Source organism: Acinonyx jubatus, chromosome B1 (assembly GCF_027475565.1).
Source record: "Acinonyx jubatus isolate Ajub_Pintada_27869175 chromosome B1, VMU_Ajub_asm_v1.0, whole genome shotgun sequence".
In the NCBI taxonomy this organism is placed as follows: Eukaryota; Metazoa; Chordata; class Mammalia; order Carnivora; family Felidae; genus Acinonyx; species Acinonyx jubatus.
In genome coordinates this window covers 57,533,604-57,553,772 of record NC_069382.1, presented here as the reverse complement: position 1 = coordinate 57,553,772, position 20,169 = coordinate 57,533,604, and the positions used below count along the sequence as shown (strand labels likewise).

General features: G+C 34.8%; 1 protein-coding gene across 10 annotated transcripts in view; it reads right to left on the bottom strand.

Moving 5' to 3' along the window:
* NEK1 (NIMA related kinase 1) overlaps positions 1-20,169 on the bottom strand; it is a 221,569-nt gene that overhangs the window by 133,881 nt on the left and 67,519 nt on the right. For all 10 annotated transcript variants that reach the window (XR_008296043.1, XR_008296041.1, XM_053216724.1 and 7 more), the window contains 5 exons: positions 19,075-19,134; positions 18,763-18,822; positions 18,621-18,668; positions 18,384-18,458; positions 12,909-13,072 (listed from right to left, as the gene is read on the bottom strand). Coding sequence is in view for 8 of the 10 variants with exons in the window: in XM_053216724.1 (XP_053072699.1) it covers positions 12,909-13,072; positions 18,384-18,458; positions 18,621-18,668; positions 18,763-18,822; positions 19,075-19,134 (407 nt within the window). In the remaining 2 variants the exon portion in view is untranslated. The remainder of the gene's footprint in view (positions 1-12,908; positions 13,073-18,383; positions 18,459-18,620; positions 18,669-18,762; positions 18,823-19,074; positions 19,135-20,169) is intronic.

Here is a 20,169-nt window from a genome sequence, read left to right as displayed (position 1 = left end):
TACAATTGCACCAAAACCCATAAAATACCTAGGAATAAACATAACCAAAGAGGTGAAAAATCTATCAAAAGCTTATGAAAGAATTTAAAGAACACAGAAAAAAATGGAAAAATATTCCATGCTCCTGGATTGGAAGAACAAACATTGTTAAAATGCCAATACTACCCAAAGGAATCTATTAATTCAAAGCAATCCCTATCAAAATAACACTAGCATTCTTCACAGAGCAGAACAAACAATGCTAAAATTTGTATGGACCCAGAAAAGATCCCGAATAGCCAAAGCAATACTGAAAAAGAAAACCAAAGCCGGAGACATCATAGACTCGGACTTCAAGATGTATTACTAAGGTTTAATCATCAAAACAGTATGGTGCTGGCAAAAAACAAACACTCGGATCAGTGGAACAGAATAGAGAACCCAGAAACAGACCCACAAACTTATGGCCAACTAATCTTTGACAAAGCAGGAAAGAGTACCCAATGGAATAAAGACAGTCTCTTCAGCAAATGGTGCTGGGAAAACTAGACAGCAACATGCAGAAGAATGAACTTGGACCACTTTCTTACACCATACACAAAAATAAACTCAAAATGGATGAAAGACCTAAATGTAAGACAGAAAGCCACCAATATCCTAGAAAAGAAAGCAGGCAAAAACGTCTCTGACCTCGGCCACAGTAACACTTGACATGTCTGTAGAGGCAAGGGAAACAAAAGCAAAAATGAACTATCAGGACCTCATCAAAATAAAAACCTTATGCACAGTGAAGGAAACAATCAGCAAAACTAAAAGGCAACCAACGGAATGGGAGAAGATATTTGCAAATGACATATCAGATAAAAGGTTGGTATCCAAAATCTATAAGGAATTATCAAACTCAACATCCAAAAAACAAATGATCCAGTGAAGAAATGGGCAATAGACATGAATAGACACTTCTCCAAAGAAGACATCCAGGTGGCTAATAGACAAATGAAAAATGCTCAACGTCACTCATCATCAAGGAAGTATAAATCAAAACCACCATGAAATACCACCTCACACCTGTCAGATTGGCCAACATTAACAACTCAGGCAATGACAGATGTTGGCGAGGATGCGAAGAAAGAGGATCTCTTTTGCACTGCCGATGGGAATGCAAACAGGTGCAGCCACTCTGGAAAACAGTATGGAGGTTCCTCAAAAAATTAAAAATAGAACTATCCTATGACCCAGCAACTGCACTACGAGGTATTTATCCAAGGGATACAAGTATGCTGTTTCGATGGGACACATGCACCCCAATATTTATAGTAGTGCTATCAACAATAGCCAAAGTATGGAAAGAGTCCAAATGTCCATTGACGGATGAATGGATAAAAAGAAGATGTGGTGTATATATACAATGGAGTATTACTCGGCTATCAAAAAGAATGAAATCTTGCCATTTGCAACTATGTGGATAGAACTGGAGGGTATTATGCTAAGCAAAATTTATCAGAGAAACACAAATATCATATGACTTCACTCATATAAGGAACTTAAGATACAAAACAGATGAACATAAGGGAAGGGAAGCAAAAAATAATATAAAAACAGGGAGGGGACAAAACATAAAAGACTCTTAAATACAGAGAACAAACAGAGGATTCCTGGAGGGGTTTTGGGAGGGGGAATGAGGTAAATGGATAAGGGGCATTAAGAAAGACACTTGCTGGAATAAGCACTGATCCCCTATACATAGGGGATCAATCACTGGAATCTACTCCTGAAATCATTATTGCAGTGTATGCTAATTTGGATGTAAATTAAAAAATAAAAATAAAAAATACTAAAAAAAAAGAATAATGAATGAGAAATTTGTATATGCCTCTGGAGTAGACATGTGCTATACTCTAGCCGTCATATTATACACTGTATAATTATAAGATTATTATCTAGTCTGGATGCAACATATCTCCTACATATGTCTAGGCAAGGCTTGATTCTAGTCGGCTATAGGCCCATTATACAAGGCTGGGTCCAACAAGGGAGGATAAACTTTAAGAGAATATGATACTCGGATGTGTGATATGAAACTGTATGTCTTCCAGGCTCTTTTGGGGAATCCTGGACGCTTACACAACCACTTGTAATTAAGTAAAATTGCTGATCTCACTGCTATGTATCCTGACCACATCTCAAACCTTTGTAGAAGTAAAACATGTTTGATTTCCCATCCTAAGATACCATGTTCAATGTGTGTCAGTCTAAACCTGCAAATGACATATATTAATACTTAGAATTATTTTACTAAAACCTGATCGTATGTATAACAGTTTTGATTTACAGATTTTCATAGTACATATATAAAGTACTATCTATTGTATTTATTTATATCATTTATAGGTTTTGCTTCTCGAATAATCTTTTCCTGAGCTGGTTTAAATAAGCAGGTTTACGTTACTCATTGCTTCCATCACAAACTTACAACGTGCAGTAATTTTTGTTTAACATTATTTCTTTTTCCCCTCTCATTTATTAAACAAATACTTATTGTTAACTATTTGCCAATATTACATCGATCTTTGAAGATGTAAAGCTGTATAAAACAGAATTCCAGAAATGCGAGGTTGATTCTATATATACAAATCAGAGCAATAAACCTTATTAAAAGAATAACAAAAGACAAAAATTAGTTTAATTGATTCTATAGCCCCTCATAATGCTTAAAAACCTACAAACTGTCTTAATTTTTCACATGCATTTCTGTTAACTACTTCATATACACCAAAAGAAAAATCCATACTCATATTCATATTCCTCTCTAAAATAATAAAACTATACTAAACTATGGACACAAACTATTTGTGCTAGACTCATGGAGATAAGTCAGAAATAGTCAATTTATTTAATAGTGATTTTCTTCATTAAACATTATTAAGAATTCAGAGACACTGACTGTTCTAGACAAATTAAACACTCTATCTTTTGAGTTCCAAAATTATACTGCCTAAAATAAGTAAAACAGTATTCTAGATTCATAGTATAGCAATGATAATATAAATACTGTATAAACCACAATTATATAGTAATAAACTAGGAATTTGGGAAAATGCAGAGACATTAAAATGGGTTAAAAGGAAGTAATTATTCTAAGACAAACTCATTTTTTTTCATCTTGAAAAGAGGGGAGGGAAAAAAGGAGTAAGTTTTTTCGTTTCCTTTTCTTATACATTCTTTTACATCCTTTTCTTATTCATACAAAGGCATGAATAAGTGCCAAGGTTACTTCACTTCCACAGCTCAAATCTTTTACAGGTAAGAGGTATTTAAAATTTTGGAGGGATGATTATGAGTGATTATTTTAAGAGGCAATAATAACACAAAAACATGTAACAATCTAGGTAGAAGAAATAATCAGAGAAATAAAAAATGAGTCAGTGTGGTTTAAGGTAGAAGAGCTAGGATGGCACAGAGTTAATGAGATAGGAAAAGAATACATGGGGTTTATTCAAGTTTCCTCCTCTGTTCCGTGGCGTCTATCTGATGGAACGGAATTGGTGTGAGCTTTACTCAAATTAAATGATACAATACAGAGAAAAAGACTTGGAAAAGTAAAAGCATCTATAAAACACAAATGTTAAGAGGCGCTCAATAGTTTTATAAAATGGTCTTACATGGCTGAAGCTCTAATATTAAAAAGTTAATTGAATGGAAGTTCATCCTTTGCAACAAATGTACCACTCTGGTGGGAGATGGTGATAAGGGGGAAGGCTATGCATATGGGGGGACAGGGATAATATATAGGAAATCTCTGTACCTTCTCCCTCAGTTTTGCTGTGAACCTAAAATTGCTCTAAAATAAGAAAGTCTTTTTTAAAAAATCTAATTGAAGAGGTATGTTAAGACGTAAGACACAGATATAAGCAAAGTCAGACTGGCCAGAGTTGCTGATAAGAAGGGAAGAGGAAAGATAAGCGAAGTCATAAAGGAGCAGGCAAATGTGGGCATTGCAAAATATAAGAAAAAGAGAATGTGAAAGAGTTAGTTGTGTATAAATTTCAGTTTGCTGATTCAGTTTGAATTAGGGAAAAGAACTGACCAGGAACAACAATGACATACAAATTTTAATAAAACCAGATGCTTTGACAATGTTCTTTAAGGTCAATGGCCACTAAAAAGTACAAGGCAAAAGAATCATAATATTTAAATTGGAGGAGACCTTAAGTATTAACTAGTCTAACTTCTTGCTGAATAAACCATTCCTCTAGTCCCACCTGGATATACCTGGCACATGGCCATTCAAAGCTCTAGTTTAATAGGTTCAGCTTGAGGACATTCACTAAATCGCATGATGGTCCACCCATTGAACAGCCCTCATAATTAGCTAAAATCTGTTTGTCTACTTCTCCTAGTCATAGTAATTCTACACTGTGGAAATATATAAATAAGTCTGATTCTTCTTCTACGTGAAAAGCCATCCAATTCTTCCAAGCTTCCTCCTTTAAGTATATTTTCTTTAATGGTGGCTGGATTCTCCCAGCTCCTTCAATTTTCCTAATAAATAATCCTCACTAAAGTCAACATGGCACAACAGTTAAATGAGTGAACTCTGGAAACAAACTGTCCACTTTCAAATGCTAGTTTTACTAATAAACAGTTATGTGGCCTCCAACATATTATTTGTTTATGCAGTGCCTCAATTTCTCCATCTGTAAAATAGGGAGAATAATAATACCTGTTCCATAGCATTGGTGATAAATAAATAAGTAAATACCATAGGCACTTGCCATTATTCATAGTAGTTATGTTCTAAAAAGTCACCATGAGTACTGAATTAGAGAATACTGAATCATTATCCCCTAGGAGAAATACAGGGTTATGTTCCTGCTAGCCTCTTATTACAACATCTTTGACAATGGATTGATATATAACATTGTTTTATGTGTGTTTCTATTTAAAGACACTTTATTCAATGTATATAGCCTGAATTCTCAGCCAATAACACTATAACTCACATTGGAGCAAAGCTCATTTGACACAAATAATTCCTCCACAAGGCACATCATAACCTTTCTGCACGTAGGAACACCAGACAACACTTCAACACTGTGTTTGAGGGCCATTTTAAACAGTGAAATCACCAAGAATATGCACACAAGTGTAAAAAAAAAAATGTGAATACAACACAAAAAACACATTTGTGTATGAGTGCTGAAACAAGAAAGCAGAACATTGTCTTTTCAACCTCAGCTTGGAATACGTGCATTGGGTGCCTCAAATTTTTTGCTGCTCTGTGCGTGTCCATGAATGACCATGAAAGCACTGGGAGTATTGATTCTGGGGTTATGCATAAATTTTAGCAAGTAGTCTAATTCACAAACACGCAATCCATAAGTAATAAGAATTCACTATATATGTAAATTACTTGAAAGTGGTCCTGGAAGGAAGTGTCCAATTAAATATTAGCTCCTATTTTTATTATCGTTATCCTTACAAATCACTATTTTTATAGGTATCTAGTATGTCAATACCCTTTTGTGTAACCAGTATAGAATAGTGAAAACTTCGACTCCTCTACTACTTTAATTTTATATATTTTAAAAACTTCTTGGCGTGCCTGGGTGGCTCAGTCAGTTGAGCGTCTGACTTCGTCTCAGGTCATGATCTCACAATTTGTGAGTTTGAGCTCAGCGTCAGGCTCTCTGCTGTCAGCATAGAGCGTGCTTCTGATCCTCTGTCCCTCTATCTCTCTGTCCCTCCTCTCTTTGTGCTCTCTCTCTCTCTCAAAAGTAAAGATTTAAAAAAGAAAACTTCTTGGGGCACCTGGATGGCTCATTTGGTTAAGCATCTGACTCTTGGTTTCGGCTCAGGTCATAATCTCACAGTTCTTGAGTTCGAGCCCTGTGTCGGGCTCTATGCTGCCAGCACAGAACCTGCTTGGGATTCTCTCTCTCCCTCTCACTCTCTGCCCCTCCCCCACTGGCTCACTGGTGCTCCTCTTTCTTTCTTCCTCTCTCTAAAATAAATAAGTAAACATTAAAAAACAAAACAAAAAAACACTTCAGCTCTTAAAAAGCTACTGGTACTAGAAGGGACACTATCATATACTGTTAGAATGAACATAAATTGGTAGTTTTTCCAGCCAGAAATTTAATAATATTTAGTTAATAAATGCATTTAGTTAAATAAATTTGATAAATGTATTAATGTTTATTTCTAGGATCTTTACCAAGAACATAACTGACCAACTCCTTTAACCCACTAACTGCCCTTCTAAGATTCTATTATACAGAAATGAGAAACATAAAGTTTGGCAAAAAATATTCCAAAAAAGTGAAAAATTACAAACGATGGATAAATTATGGTAATTCAGGCACTGGAATCTTACAGACATAAAAATTCCCTTGCAAATGATTTCAGCATGGGAAAATGTTATAGTAAAAAATGTTAGATTAAAAAAAAAACCCACCAGATACAAATTTGTATACATGACTTGATCTCCAGTGACTAAGGAAAAATATATGAAGAAAAAGTGCAAGAAAAAAAGATCAAAGTCTTCACAGTAACTGCCTCTGTAGACAGTAGTAGTGATTTCCATTCCTGCTTCCTAAAACCCTCCTATACTTCACAGTTTTTCCAAAACACCTGTATCACTTCGGCAAGCAGAAAGGCTAGACAAAAAAGCCACTTGTGACTTTCCTTTTCCCATGAGCAAACAGGGGAGAAAAGAGGGATGAATGTTTGGTTAAGAATCCTATAAAAGGGATGTGACAAGATGGTTAGCTTCTAGTATTTTTAAAACAGGAAATATGTGAGCAGCTCTGAACTAAGCAAAGGAAGCAGTATTAAAGGGGGACTTGAGGATAACAAGGAAAAAAAGGAGTAAATGCCTTTGAGTAAAGCAAAACATTGAGGGGCAAAGACAACAGCTTAAGTATGAGGGAGGAGTAAAAGTTGTTGATCCATTTAATAGGATATATATGTAAATATGAGACACTGGGTATTAGTAAGCATGGAATTAGGAGAATATCACACACACAGTAGTTAAATCTTCTCCTTACCAATGATGACTAGCTATAAAAGATAAGGGCAAAGACAAGAAAAGAAAAGAAGAAAGAAAGAAAAAGAAAAAGAAAAAAGATAAGGGCCTTTGTTTTTTTAAGTTTATTTATTTTGAAAGAGAGAGCACATGAGCAGGGGAGGGGAGAAAGAAAGGGAGAATCCCTAGTTCGATGCAAGCCTTGATCTCACAAACTGCAAGAACATGACCTGAGCTGAAATCAAGAGCCAGCCACTCAACCAACTGAGCCACCCAGGTGTCCCCAAAAATAAGGGCATTTAAATTCTTATAGCACAATTATACCAGCTTGAAGGCTTTTCTATTATTTTTTCTTTTTCATTTACAAGGAGTTTGAAAGAGAGAAGCAAACCTTTGAAACATGTTTAAACTTGCTTCTTTTCCCCTAATTTAACCTATTGTGAATATATCCTCTACAGGATCTGAAATTAAAAGAAATAAATTGGACAACTCAGTATTAAACTGTAAAATCAACACACTAATAAAAGGGGGGGGGGGCTGTAAAGCTACCCTATTGTGAGACAAAGGCAAGGTTTTTGTTGAGACCCAATTGCATTAATATGTACAAAAAAAAAAAAAAAAAAAAAAACTTGAGATGATAGTATTAGATGCAAAAGTAATGGTGAGAGAGATGAAGGATGCCCAAAAAGCTCCCCCTGCAACCATCCAAGCAATGACCAAGGGAGGAGATGCTCAACTCAGCCTCGAGACCTCTTCATACAGGCCTATTTCTACTATACAGACTCATATGTCAAGATGTGAGAGCACCCCAAAGGACCAACTAATTCAGGCTCAGAACAGCAGTTGTGACTAGCGAGTGTTCATTCTCTGAGCAGTGGTATTCTATCACCAATTTTTAATAGTTGTCAACAATATAAAGAAATGACTACATATTTTCTACAAATCCAAATTTATTTAATCCAAAAGGATAATCTATATTCTAAGATGGCATCAATCTACATTTTTCACATCAAAATGTCCATTCTTTTATCAAAGGATGGAATTAGGGCTGATAAATTTTTTAAAATGAACTTGGCAAAATTAAAAGGTAGTTGAATTCCTCAAGCAGGTCCTTTATTTTTATTTTATTTTATTTTATTTTATTTTATTTTATTTTATTTTATTTTATTTTATTTTATTTTGGCAAAATGGGCAGAGGCAAAGTCATGCTAGGCAGAGGGAGCAGGAGATGCAAAGGAACAAGGATGAGAAAACACATGTCTTTTACTTCTCCACTCCCAGAAGTACAGAAAGAGGGAGCACAAAAATAATAAGTATACAGGCCTCTATGAGACCTTGTAGGCCATTTAAAGGCTATTATTTGATCCAGGGGCCAAGGAAGGGTCATTAGCTCAATTTCTCTCAATGTGTGCTATTTATAAACCTTTTCTAGGTATAAATTTTTTTTTTCTAGGTATAAATTTTTTGGTCAGATAATTTTTCAGACTCAAAAGTTCATCAAATTTATTCCTGTTAAATTATATCTAATTCAGGTTCATAGTAGCTATGATCTACTGAGATTATTTTGTTTCCTGATCAATCATACCACATATTTACTATTTCTTTCCACTTTACATCTTCTGGAAATGTGATGACTGTATCCTTTAAATGTTTTTTAATGCACCCCTTAAAAATGAAGATTAGTTTGAGGAGGACAAGCTTCTACATTATTTTTATTTGGATGACATGAAAATACCGACCAGCAGCCTCTGCATATAATTCTTTAACCAGTTACTAATCCACCTAACATCTTTATTTCTATTTCTTCACCTTATCTACATTGAGACACCCTGGCAACAATAAATTGCTTTGGTTTATCTACTCTACGAGGTATCTAATTTTTTCACAATGCTTCTAGACCAACAGAAATACCTAGTAGTTCTATTTACTAATTAATTACTACCAAACTGTTTGAGTAGTGGTCTGTGCTTTGTCCAACAGATGTAGTTGTGTTTCCCTTCAAAATTATAAAATATCCATGGCACTACGATGCTCCAGTTTGCCTCACCACACAGTTTGAGAACTAAAGTTTTAGCCTATAATCCTAAAAAACAAAACAAAACAAAAAAATTTGACATAATATATTCTGTGTGAATTTATACTTTGTCCAAGTGATTGCTACTTCCTGCTAAGATGTTTGCAAGCATCACTTTTAACCTTGCCAGGGATCAACACAAAGAAAACTGGTCTAGTTTACAGACTATGTTTTTTGAAAATTATATGATACTTGATGATCTTTGGTTGCCTGCCAATTCTTCTGTTTTCCATATCCTCAAACAAAACCAAAATAAATTCACTGAGTATATATGAAACTTCATGCAATCCTTGGCATCATCGTTAATGTTAACCCAATATTTTAAAATTTTATAACCAACCAAAGCAATAACTTTTTACCTTATTCACTAGTAGTATCTTGAGTAGTATCTTCATAACAGAGTGTTTAAGAAGAATTCTATAGTCAGATGGATTTAGTTTAAATCCGAACTCTACCACTTACTAGCTGCCTGACCATGCATAAGTTTTAAATCTCTATAAATTCTAATTTCTTCATTTTCACTAAAAGAATAATAACTAATCCATAGGGTTGCTGTAATGAATAAATACAACGATATACAATAAGAGTTCAATAATACCTACCATCAATAACAATAAATTCATGCAACATAAGAAAATGCATACTATATATCTGAATACCACTAAGCCAACAGAGTTGACACAAATGAAATAAAAATGATCTTATAACCACAAATGATTTAAAAACTGAAAATTAAAATAGTGAAAATATATCTAATGCAAAACAAAGATTGAATGGAAGATGTGGTATATTGGAAAAGGCAACTGAGAAACAGAGCCATTTAAGACAATTTGAAACTCAAATATATGCAAACATTTCAAGGTTATAATAGGAATTTGATGCAAATGGCCCAACATAGTGCAGTTTGTCATTCCAAGTGTAGTGTGCAGAATCAAGAAACATTGTGGAAGAGGAACAGTGTGAAGAAACATAACATAGTTTTCTCTATTTTCTTTATACTATCATGTGGGAAACAAAAGCAAATGAAAAATTAAATTTCCTTACAGCTTATAGTCCATTGACAAGTCCTTGAAACAGGCAGAGTAACATTCCTCTAGGAATTCAGCTGCCTTGATGATGACACTTTGCTAAGGGTGAAAGGCAATCTTAGCTTAACATTATCCTGACCTCCAGGATCCTGTAAGTCTACTTTAACATATAAAAATTCCTTTGGAAACTTTTTATCTCAACCATCCTCCCAACATATATGTTGGCAATCATACTGTAAGCTTATGGCCCCCTGATATAAATCTGAAAGGTCTCATGACTGAGTTTTTATTAAACAGTAATAAATGACCTTTTCCTAACATCAGCTACCCCCCTCAAGGTCCTAGACACCTTGTTTCCAAAATACCTTAGATTTACACTATTCCTAATCCCACTTGTCACAACCCCAGTGCAGATCTTTCTGCTCACAGGTCCTATTTCCATATTTTAATAAAACCACCTTTTTACACTGAAGATGTCTCAAGAATTCTTTCTTAGCCATCAGCTCAGAACCCCAACATTTTCTACATCATACTATACATATTTATTTTAGATTTGATTAATATAAAACTAAATAAAGCCAAATTTTATACTATAAAGATAAATAACACCACAGGATAAAAGCCATGAACAAAATTTGCTTTCTCATTTCATAAAAAAAAAAAATGCATATTTGTGAGTCAGTAAGTAGCCTTCCTCTCTCAAAAACAGAATCTACGATTAGCTTAATACTTCAGGCTAGCGTATATAATTCATAAAATTAATTTATATTCACCTCAATTATTTACCTCTGCTCACCTACATTTAAATCATCTTCTATAATTGGGGGGGATCATAAAGATTTTTATTACATTCGAAAGGATTCTCCTTAAAATGACAAGAAGAAGGCAATATAACTAAATTTTCACAAAATGGTATCTGCTCTTTTTTATATACATGTTCTATTTTTTTTTTACATTTTTTAAAGTTTATTTATTTATTTTGAGAGACAGAGCGAGCACAAGCTGGGGAGGGGCAGAGAGAGGGAGAGATAAAATCACAAGCAGGCTCCACAGCATTAGCACAAAGCCTGATGCAGCGCTCGAGCTCACAAACCGTGAGATCATGACCTGAGTCGAGCCTAAGAGCAGATGCTTAACTGACTATGCCACCCAAGTGCCCCAGTATCTGCTCCTTTTTAAACAGACATTTTATAGAAGAAATGGGAATATCTAAGGAAACACATATGCATCTTTTTATTTATTTATTTTGGGGGAGAGAGAGAGAGGGAGAGAGAGGGAGAGAGAGAGAGATCCTTTGTGTATAAGCATGTGTAGGGGAAAAGCAGAGAGAGAGGGAGAGAGAGAGAATCCCAAACAGGCTGCATGCTGTCAGCACAGAGCCCAATATGGGGCGTGAACTCACAAACTGCGAGATCATGACCTGACCCGAAACCAAGGGCCAGATGCTTAACTGAGTGAACCACCAAGATGCCCCACAAACATGTGTGCGTTCTTAAGACAAAAGGAACCATGCAAATTAAAATTACTGACTGCTATCACATTAAGTTAATTCAATGGATGAAAAAGAAAAATCTGATGAACAGGATCACAGAGAGCCATAAATCAGAGATGAATATAAAGAGAAAACAAGCACAAACAACAAAGAGAAAAAAGTGGGATTCTAAGTGATATGGGAAAAAAAAGACAAAAAAAGCATACTTTGGAATTTTGCATAAAGTGTGATTCCATTTAAATATATTCAGATTTATTTAAAGCAAGTGGGTGAAATTATTACAACCATATGTTGGCTCAAAGTTATCACGTTCTTTTACATATGCTCAGACTATAACATATAAATAAGCTACAAAAATTAGGCTGAAATGAAAAAGCTGCATGTTTGCCACATGCAGTCAAAGGCCAAATTTGTACCTAAGAAAATTACTGCATCTAAAAGGCAAAGACATATTCTGTATAATCAATACAGAAAACATCTGAAAAGTATAAGTACTAAGCTATACATGACATAAAACAAAATTACACATGAGGATGAATTTATGGATCATCATAGTTCAGCCTGTTTGTATTGGCTTGTTTAGATACAATCTTCAATCTTTTCAAAGATTTTCTAATAGCATCAGGATTTGGGAAATGGTGATGACCTATAGCCCCATTAGGAAATCCTAGATGTAGTCCAGGTGAAATTCCTCTGTAGATAAACATGCACAGTTGGTGTGGGAAACATAGGCAGAAGGAAATGATAGATAAAATTAAATTTCCTTATAACCTGCAGCCCACTGACAAATACTTGAGACAGGCAGAGTAGGACATTCCTCCATGAACTCCCAACTGACTTTTTTTTATATGAAATTTATTGTCAAATTGGTTTCCATACAACACCCAGTGCTCATCCCAACAAGTGCCCTCCTCAATGCCCATCACCCACTTTCCCCTCTCTCCCACCCCCCATTAATGTTAATGCTTTGCTAGAGGGGAAAACAACTTTAGCTTCACAATAGCTAGGGCTTCAGTATTCTATAAGTCTTCCTTAACGTATGAAAATCCTTTTGGAAACCTCCCCTTGCCTTTACCTCCTCCAACTTCCAGGTATGTAATCAATCTCTCCTCACAATCCCAAGGGAGCTTTTTCTGCCCAGGAGTCCTATTCCCGTGCTTTAATAAAACCAACTCTTTTTACCGAAGACTTCTCAAGAATTCTTTCTTGGCCTTTGGCTCCAAACCCCAACAATTTTCCACATCACAATGACTTTTATTATTTTCTCTGAAGCAAAGCATAAGCAACTTCTGCAGAACATAGCCATACCTTTCTGGATGTCTTCGGCCATATATTTCTCCTTTCCATTTAGTTTGATTATCTTCTGCTCTTTGCTGTTGCATCTGATCAAAAATAGCATGATAATGTTCATACTGTCCTCTAGAAGAAAAAGGTGATGGAGCCACAGCCCCTCCACTGCCAAAAAAGGGAGCCTAGGAATTAAACAAACAGCTCTCACATGTTTATCTCATAAGACCCAAAAGATCTGTACTACCTTCAAAAGAAAAAAATTATTTCAACACTTGACTTTTAAAAAGCAATTACCTAATTTGAACATATTAATAAACATACAGCTTAAAGCAAAATGTTTTCCTACTGTGTTATAACCATTGACAATCAAAAAGTAGCATCCCTTGTTACTAAGAATAAAGCATAATTTAACAAAAAAAAATATAAAAAGCCATTAAAGTTACATAAATATTGAAAAGTCTGGTCTTAATTAGTTTTGAAACAAGTTTCTAGTACACATTTTATGGTACCATTCTATTAAGTTTAAAATATGTATAGCTCATATGTAAGGTAGAGCCTACCTTTATAACACTCAAAAGTATACTTAACAAAAACATTTACATATGGCATTTAATAGATCTCAAATCCCTCAACAAACAGTAAAGACATAAACACCACTGAAACATAGTCTAGAAACATACTAGTCAAAACATTTTATCTATCCTTAATCAGTTTATAAACACGTTGGGAAACAAAGCACAAAACTAGAAAACGATTTCCTGCCTGTGGTAAATGAATGGTAGCAGGCACACTTTAAAGTAGTTAAGTATTGAAACTGACTTTCACAAAAAAGAAAAAGCTTATCAGAAGTAAAAATTCCTCAAAAAAAAAAAAAGGCACTGGAGAAAGATACTGTTCAATCCAGCCTTGAAAGCAATACAACAGAGAGATTAAATGATTCAATATGAGCCAGGGTACTAAAGTAAAAATGAGCTATGTATGTATAATATTTGAGTGTTGACAGCAGGAGGAGGAAGGAAGTATGCAAACAAATAGGATTAGAAGGCAGGCATCAGTCACAAGAGGCTGGTATCTCTAACTGCTATCAAGCCTGGGTGTTTGAGTTCATATAATAAACAACAACAGAAAGCATTTATAAATTTTCTGACAGGTGTAGAATACGAAAACTGTTTTTAAGAAGGTGAGTCATATTATGCATGATAAAGATGAATGGGAGAGAGAAGAAGGTAGAGGAACTAATCAGAAGGCTTACTACACTGACACCAAGCCACAAACCTAGGAGCAAAGAAAGGCAATTAGTGAAAAAGGGGAGGGACTTGTGGATTCTCTACAGGAATAACACAGGGTAAGGGCAGATTTATAAGGCCACAACCACTGAGACATAAGAACTTAAGCATGTGGAAAACTCAGAAAACAGATGTCAGACAAGGATAAGAGTTAAAAGTAAATGTGTAATGCTGCATAAGTCATGGTGAAAAAATTTCACTACCAAGAGGAAATGCAGAGGTCAACAATACTGAAAATAAAACTCAAAGGACTAAAGTTGAGTGGTAGCATTTAAAAACCCATTTTGGGGGTGCCTGGGTGGCTCAGTCAGTTGAGCGTCCGACTTCAGCTCAGGTCATGATCTGATGGCTCGTGAGTTCAAGCCCCACATCGGGCTCTGTGCTGACAGCTCAGAGCCTGGAGCCTGCTTCGGATTCTGTGTCTCCCTCTCTCTCTGCCCCTGACCCACTCGCATTCTGTCTCTCTCAAAAACAAACATTAAAAAAATATTTTTTTTAAATAAATAAAAACCTGTTTTGGGGGCGCCTGGATGGCTCGCTCAGTCGGTTGAGTGACCGACTCTTGATTTCAGCTCAGGTCATGATCCCAGGGTCATGGGATGGAGCCCCACACTGGTTAAGATTAAGATTCTCTCTCCCTCTCACCCTTCCCCGCTCAGGCTGAGTGTGAGTGTACACATTCTCTCGCATTGAAAAAAAAAAAACAGTTAAAAAAATAAAAACCTTTCTTGTGTGTGAAGTGATGAGAATAGAAGTCAGAACACTGACAAGTAAAGTAAAAGAAGAACTTCTAAGCGATAATTTCTTAAGGAAGAAATCTGGCAAAGAAATGATGCAAAGAAAACTACTGGAATCAAATAACAAAAAATTTCAGTGTACCCACTGAGATAAAATTTGTGTCAACATTTTGACACGGGTAAGTTGCATACATTATAAGAAAGCATGAGTTTTTTAAAAACCAGCCTAAGATGACTACAGATAAGATGTTTGAGTAGCAAGAGATGAAAGTTGTCAGAAATAGGAAGATAACTAACTAGGCAGGAAACTCCATTAAAGCAGTCCTTACACATATCTTCAAAAGTGCATCCCAAGGCAAGAATCAGAATCAGAATTCTGATAAAAGGCAGTTGCATCTCCTATGAGATTGGCTACTCTCTGTGTTTAGTCTAGTGCTAATATCACCTTGACCTGAATTTGAGTCTTCTAATGTTTCTCTTTAGCAAAAATGAAAAGTATGCTAACATCTCTGAAGATGTTTATATTGAAAACAATGCTGAAAATACTGTACTAGAATACTGATGCAATATTGTCTTTCAAAAATCACCTTCTTCCCTAATTATAAGCATATGTTAATGAGTTTTGACAAATATATACACTTGTATAACCACTACCACAATCAAAAGCATATCTGTCACCCTAAATGATCTTTGTTCCTTTGCAGTCAATGTCCCCTCATTCCAACAACCACTGATCTGCTCTCTGTTATAGACTAGACTGTCTTTTGTATAATTTCATATAAATGAAATCCTACAATATGTACTCTTCTGTCTGGCTTCTTTAACTCAGCATAATGTTTTTGATTGATCCATGTTGTTGCGTGTATTAACAGGCTATTCATTTTTATTGCTGAGTAGTATTCTAATGTGTTTTTCCTGCAATATATTTTCAAACCACTGATATGCCTCTTACACATTATGATTACCATATGATGTAATTATGTATGTGGAACATTTCCTAATTAAAAAAAAAAAACACATTCATAAGAAATAAATCAGATATGGATGATATCCATATCATCCATTACTGGAAGCAGTAAGTCCCAGATTTTACAGATAGTAAATAATCAAAGACAAATGATTATACTGTGAATAATGCCTTATTATTTAGCAGTTTATAATAATAGTATTAATTTTGAAATATACCCTTTAATTTCTGTTTTATCTTTATTTAGGGATCTCTTTAATTTGACTGACATAATACTGAGCCTCCAGGTCCTTATCACCTGCACAGAAATGAAACAGCCTAAGAAGTTAAATATTTCAAACCCCATGGGAAATAAGTACAGAAACTAACAGAATTTGCTTTAAGTCATGGGAAATAATTTTATTAATCCTTAATGAAAGCATCATAGAAATTTATAAAGTAAAGCAGAAACCTATTAAATACATACTATCTAATACTGTTGAAAAACTGTCTCAACCAGTTATCAAACAACATTGATAGGACTTTAGGATTAAATATTAAACATCACAGGAAAAAAGATATTTTATTGCATATCAGAAAATATATTCAAAAGGAAAAGAAAAAATAATCAAATTCTCAACACTAGTCATGGACTTGATATAAAATGCTTGACAAAATGTGAGGGCCCACGCCTCAACTGTTAAGTTTTGCTTTCCAACTGGGTAAGATACAGAGTTAATCATTTTAGAATGGGCTGAATTCGGAGTCATTCCTTATCATTCAGAAGTTCTGCTTCAGAGTAAAGTAGATAGTGCAGTACAAAAATGGTAAAGTATAATTTTAAAGATAAAATTATATTACTACAACCTGTAATATATTAATACAGAATTAGAAAAACTTATTGAATTATTAATATGTAATATGAAAAATCAAGAAAACCAGGACAGAACACACATATCTACATGAAACTTTTATTCAAATCATAACTTTTGGAGAAAAGAAGTAAAATGGTAATCAAGTCAATTTGATAACTCTATTGGGCACCTAAATAACATCGTTAACTAAAAGTTGACTGGGTAACATATGTTAAAATTATAATACTGAGGAAAAAAAGTTTATCCATTTTTCATTGCTGTGTAACAAATCACTACAAACTTAGTAGTTTCAGACAATACCCATTTATTATCTCACTGTTTCCCTGGCTCACGAGTCTGGACTTAGTTAGCTGGGTCCCCTGCTCAGGATCTCACAAGGAAGCAATCAAGGTATCAGCCAGGACAATTCTCATCTGAAGCTCAGGATCCTCTTCCAAGTTCACTAGTTCCTGGCAGAATTCGCTTCCTTGTGGCTGTAATAGCTAAGGTCACCATTTTCTTGCTAGCTGTTAGCCAGAGGCCACTATCAACTCCTAAAGGCCACCTATACTTCCCTGCCATGTGAATGCTTTTTTTTCCAGGCCAGCAGAAGCATGTCTCTCAGACTTTCTTCTCCTCTCTAGTCTTCTATGAAGGAATCTCATCAAATGTCAATGGTAATCACAGGAGTGACTATCCTATTACCGTTTACCATGTAACATAACCTAATCAATGGAGCTATAACACCACAATATTCACAGGTTCCACCCACACATAAGGGGAGGGAATACAAGGTATCTACACTAGGAATCAGAAATTTGGAGGGCCATCTTAGAATTTGGCCTATCATAGATAAGAATGCTACAAGAGCAAAAGAGGAAATCATAGGATTCAGATAAGCACAACAAAGAAAGAAACAAGAAGTTAACCTATGAATCCTTGCTAATCACACTCCAGGCATTATTCTTGAATTTTTTCTTTATTTTTAAATGAAGAAGTCTCAGAGAAGTAACTTGTCATTTGTTATATAGTATGGATCTACCCAAAAGAAATGTTTGAATTAACATACCTAGGTAACTAGCTAGCTAGGTAATTTGTTACCTAGGTAAATGGTTGGATGTTGGACTAAGAGTGAGGAGGCAGGGAGGCATGCTATCAAGTAAAAAGAAACACAGTACAAAGACAGAAATCAGGCAGACTACACAGAATAAGAAAACTACAAAATATGGTCTTTAGTTCAGCCTCACTTGAGCACACAGTGTGTGGTAGGGAAGGGATGGAGATGAGCTTGGAAAGACTGGCAGGGGCCAGAGTAACAAGGATCTTATGAAAACTTAATCCTTAAGGCTAGATGAAGCAACAGAAGGATTTAAGGCAGAGGTGTGACAAACTTTATTTGATTTAAAAAAGATTCTTCTGGAAAAAAAGGTATATCATAGCCTCCACACCAAACTTTTTAAGCAATTTTAACTGTGTCAGATATTAGTTATCAATACAAGTTATATATGAAGTACATGCAGGAAAACTAAGAATTCATAATAGATGAAGAATTTTAGGTATGAAGTTAATCCTTTCCCCACCAAAAAAGCCCATTATATACATTTCAAAGAGCATAGTGAAACTGGAGAAAACACTGCAATAGTGTAACCATACTGATATCAAATGCCTACCTTTACTTCACCACTTCCACCAGCACTTAGCACGTTTCTCCATCCTTGCTCCCTGGCCCTATTTATTCTCTCCAACTTTTGGGGAAAAGAAACAAACAAAACACAATTTCAAGTATTTAATATAAAGTACATGAAATACATTTACTAATACAATGGAAATCAGTGTATTCCTTTGGAAAAAAAAGTACGTGTGTGAGGAGGAGGTGGAACGTACCAAGAAAAATGGATTAATCTTACCCTTTCCTTTTCCTGTCTTTTCATCTGTTCAGCCTTCATTAAACTAATCTGTAACAATTTTAAAGACAAACTTCTTAGAGCTCTTAAAACTATTATCATCTACAACTTGGCAAGGGAAGAAAAATAAAAGCAAAAAAACTACCTGATCCTTTTGTTTCTTTTCTTTTTCAATAAATTCCAACCTTCTCTTTCTTGCTGCTTCCTTAAATAAAAAAAGAACAGTTTCATCAAAAATAATTGCTACTTTTTTCTGGTTTCATAAGGAAAGTTAGTGCACCAATAGTAGAGGTATGCCCAGAGAGACTAGGGGAAAAAAAAAAAAAAAGAATTAAAGTTAAAGGTTTCTGTTTGAAAGAAATAAGGAGGAAAGGTTTGGAGGTTTTATAAGATTTTGTTTCTTTTCTTATAATTGTTTTTGCAAAGCTTTAAAATAAGCAGACAGATGTCTTTATACCTCAAACATTTTCCTCCTTTCTTCTCCAGGATTCACTTTCTTCACTGGAATTTGATGGGCCTGGACAAAAAGTAAAACTACAAATTAGATAAGGATTTTGAGGTACTCATTTGAAAAAATTCAAATTTAAGGAAATTCAAAATAAGAAAAAGGTAGTCAATACTGCCATGACTCTGTTTCAAAATATATTATCCCTATAGTAATACAACAGTAGGGAACTTCAACACTCATTTTCATCAATGGATAGATAGATCATCCAGACAGAAAATCAACAAGGAAACAGTAGCTTTGAAAATCACATTAGACCAGATGGACCTAACAGATACACATAAAACATTCCAACCAAAAACTTCAGAATACACATCCTTTTCAAGTGCACATGGAACATTCTCCAGAATGTCAGGCAACAAAACAAGTTTCAATAAATTCAAAAAGATTAAAACCATGTCATGCATCCTTTCCAACCATAATGATATGAAATTAGAAATCAATCACAAGAAAAAATCTGGAAAGAACACAAACACATGGAGGCTAAATAATAAGCTACTAAATAATGAAGGATCAACCAAGAATTCAAAGAGAAATTTAAAAATACATGGAAACAAATGAAAATGAAAACACAACAATCCAAAATCTTTGGGATAAAGCAAAAACTGTTCTAAAAGGGAAGTTTACAGCAATACAGGCCTACCTCAAGAAACAAGCAAAATCTCAAATAAACAACCTAACTTTATATATAAAGATGCCCTGTTGATTTTATTTTTATTTATTTATTTATTTATTTATTTATTTATTTATTTAAATGTTCATTTATTTTTGAGAGAGAAGGCTAGCAAGCAGGGGAGGGGCAGAGAGAGAGGGAGAGAGAGAATCTCAAACAGGCTCCACATTGTCAGCACGAAGCCCAATGTGGGGATCGATCTCACAAACTGCGACATCATGACCTGAGCTGAAAGCAAGAGCCAGACACTCAACTGACTGCGCCACCCAAGGCACCCCCCCTAAAGATGCCCTGTTGATTTTAATTATAAAGGAAAGAAAATGTTATTTTAAAAAATTACTTCAAAAAAAATTACTTCAATGATCATTTACATT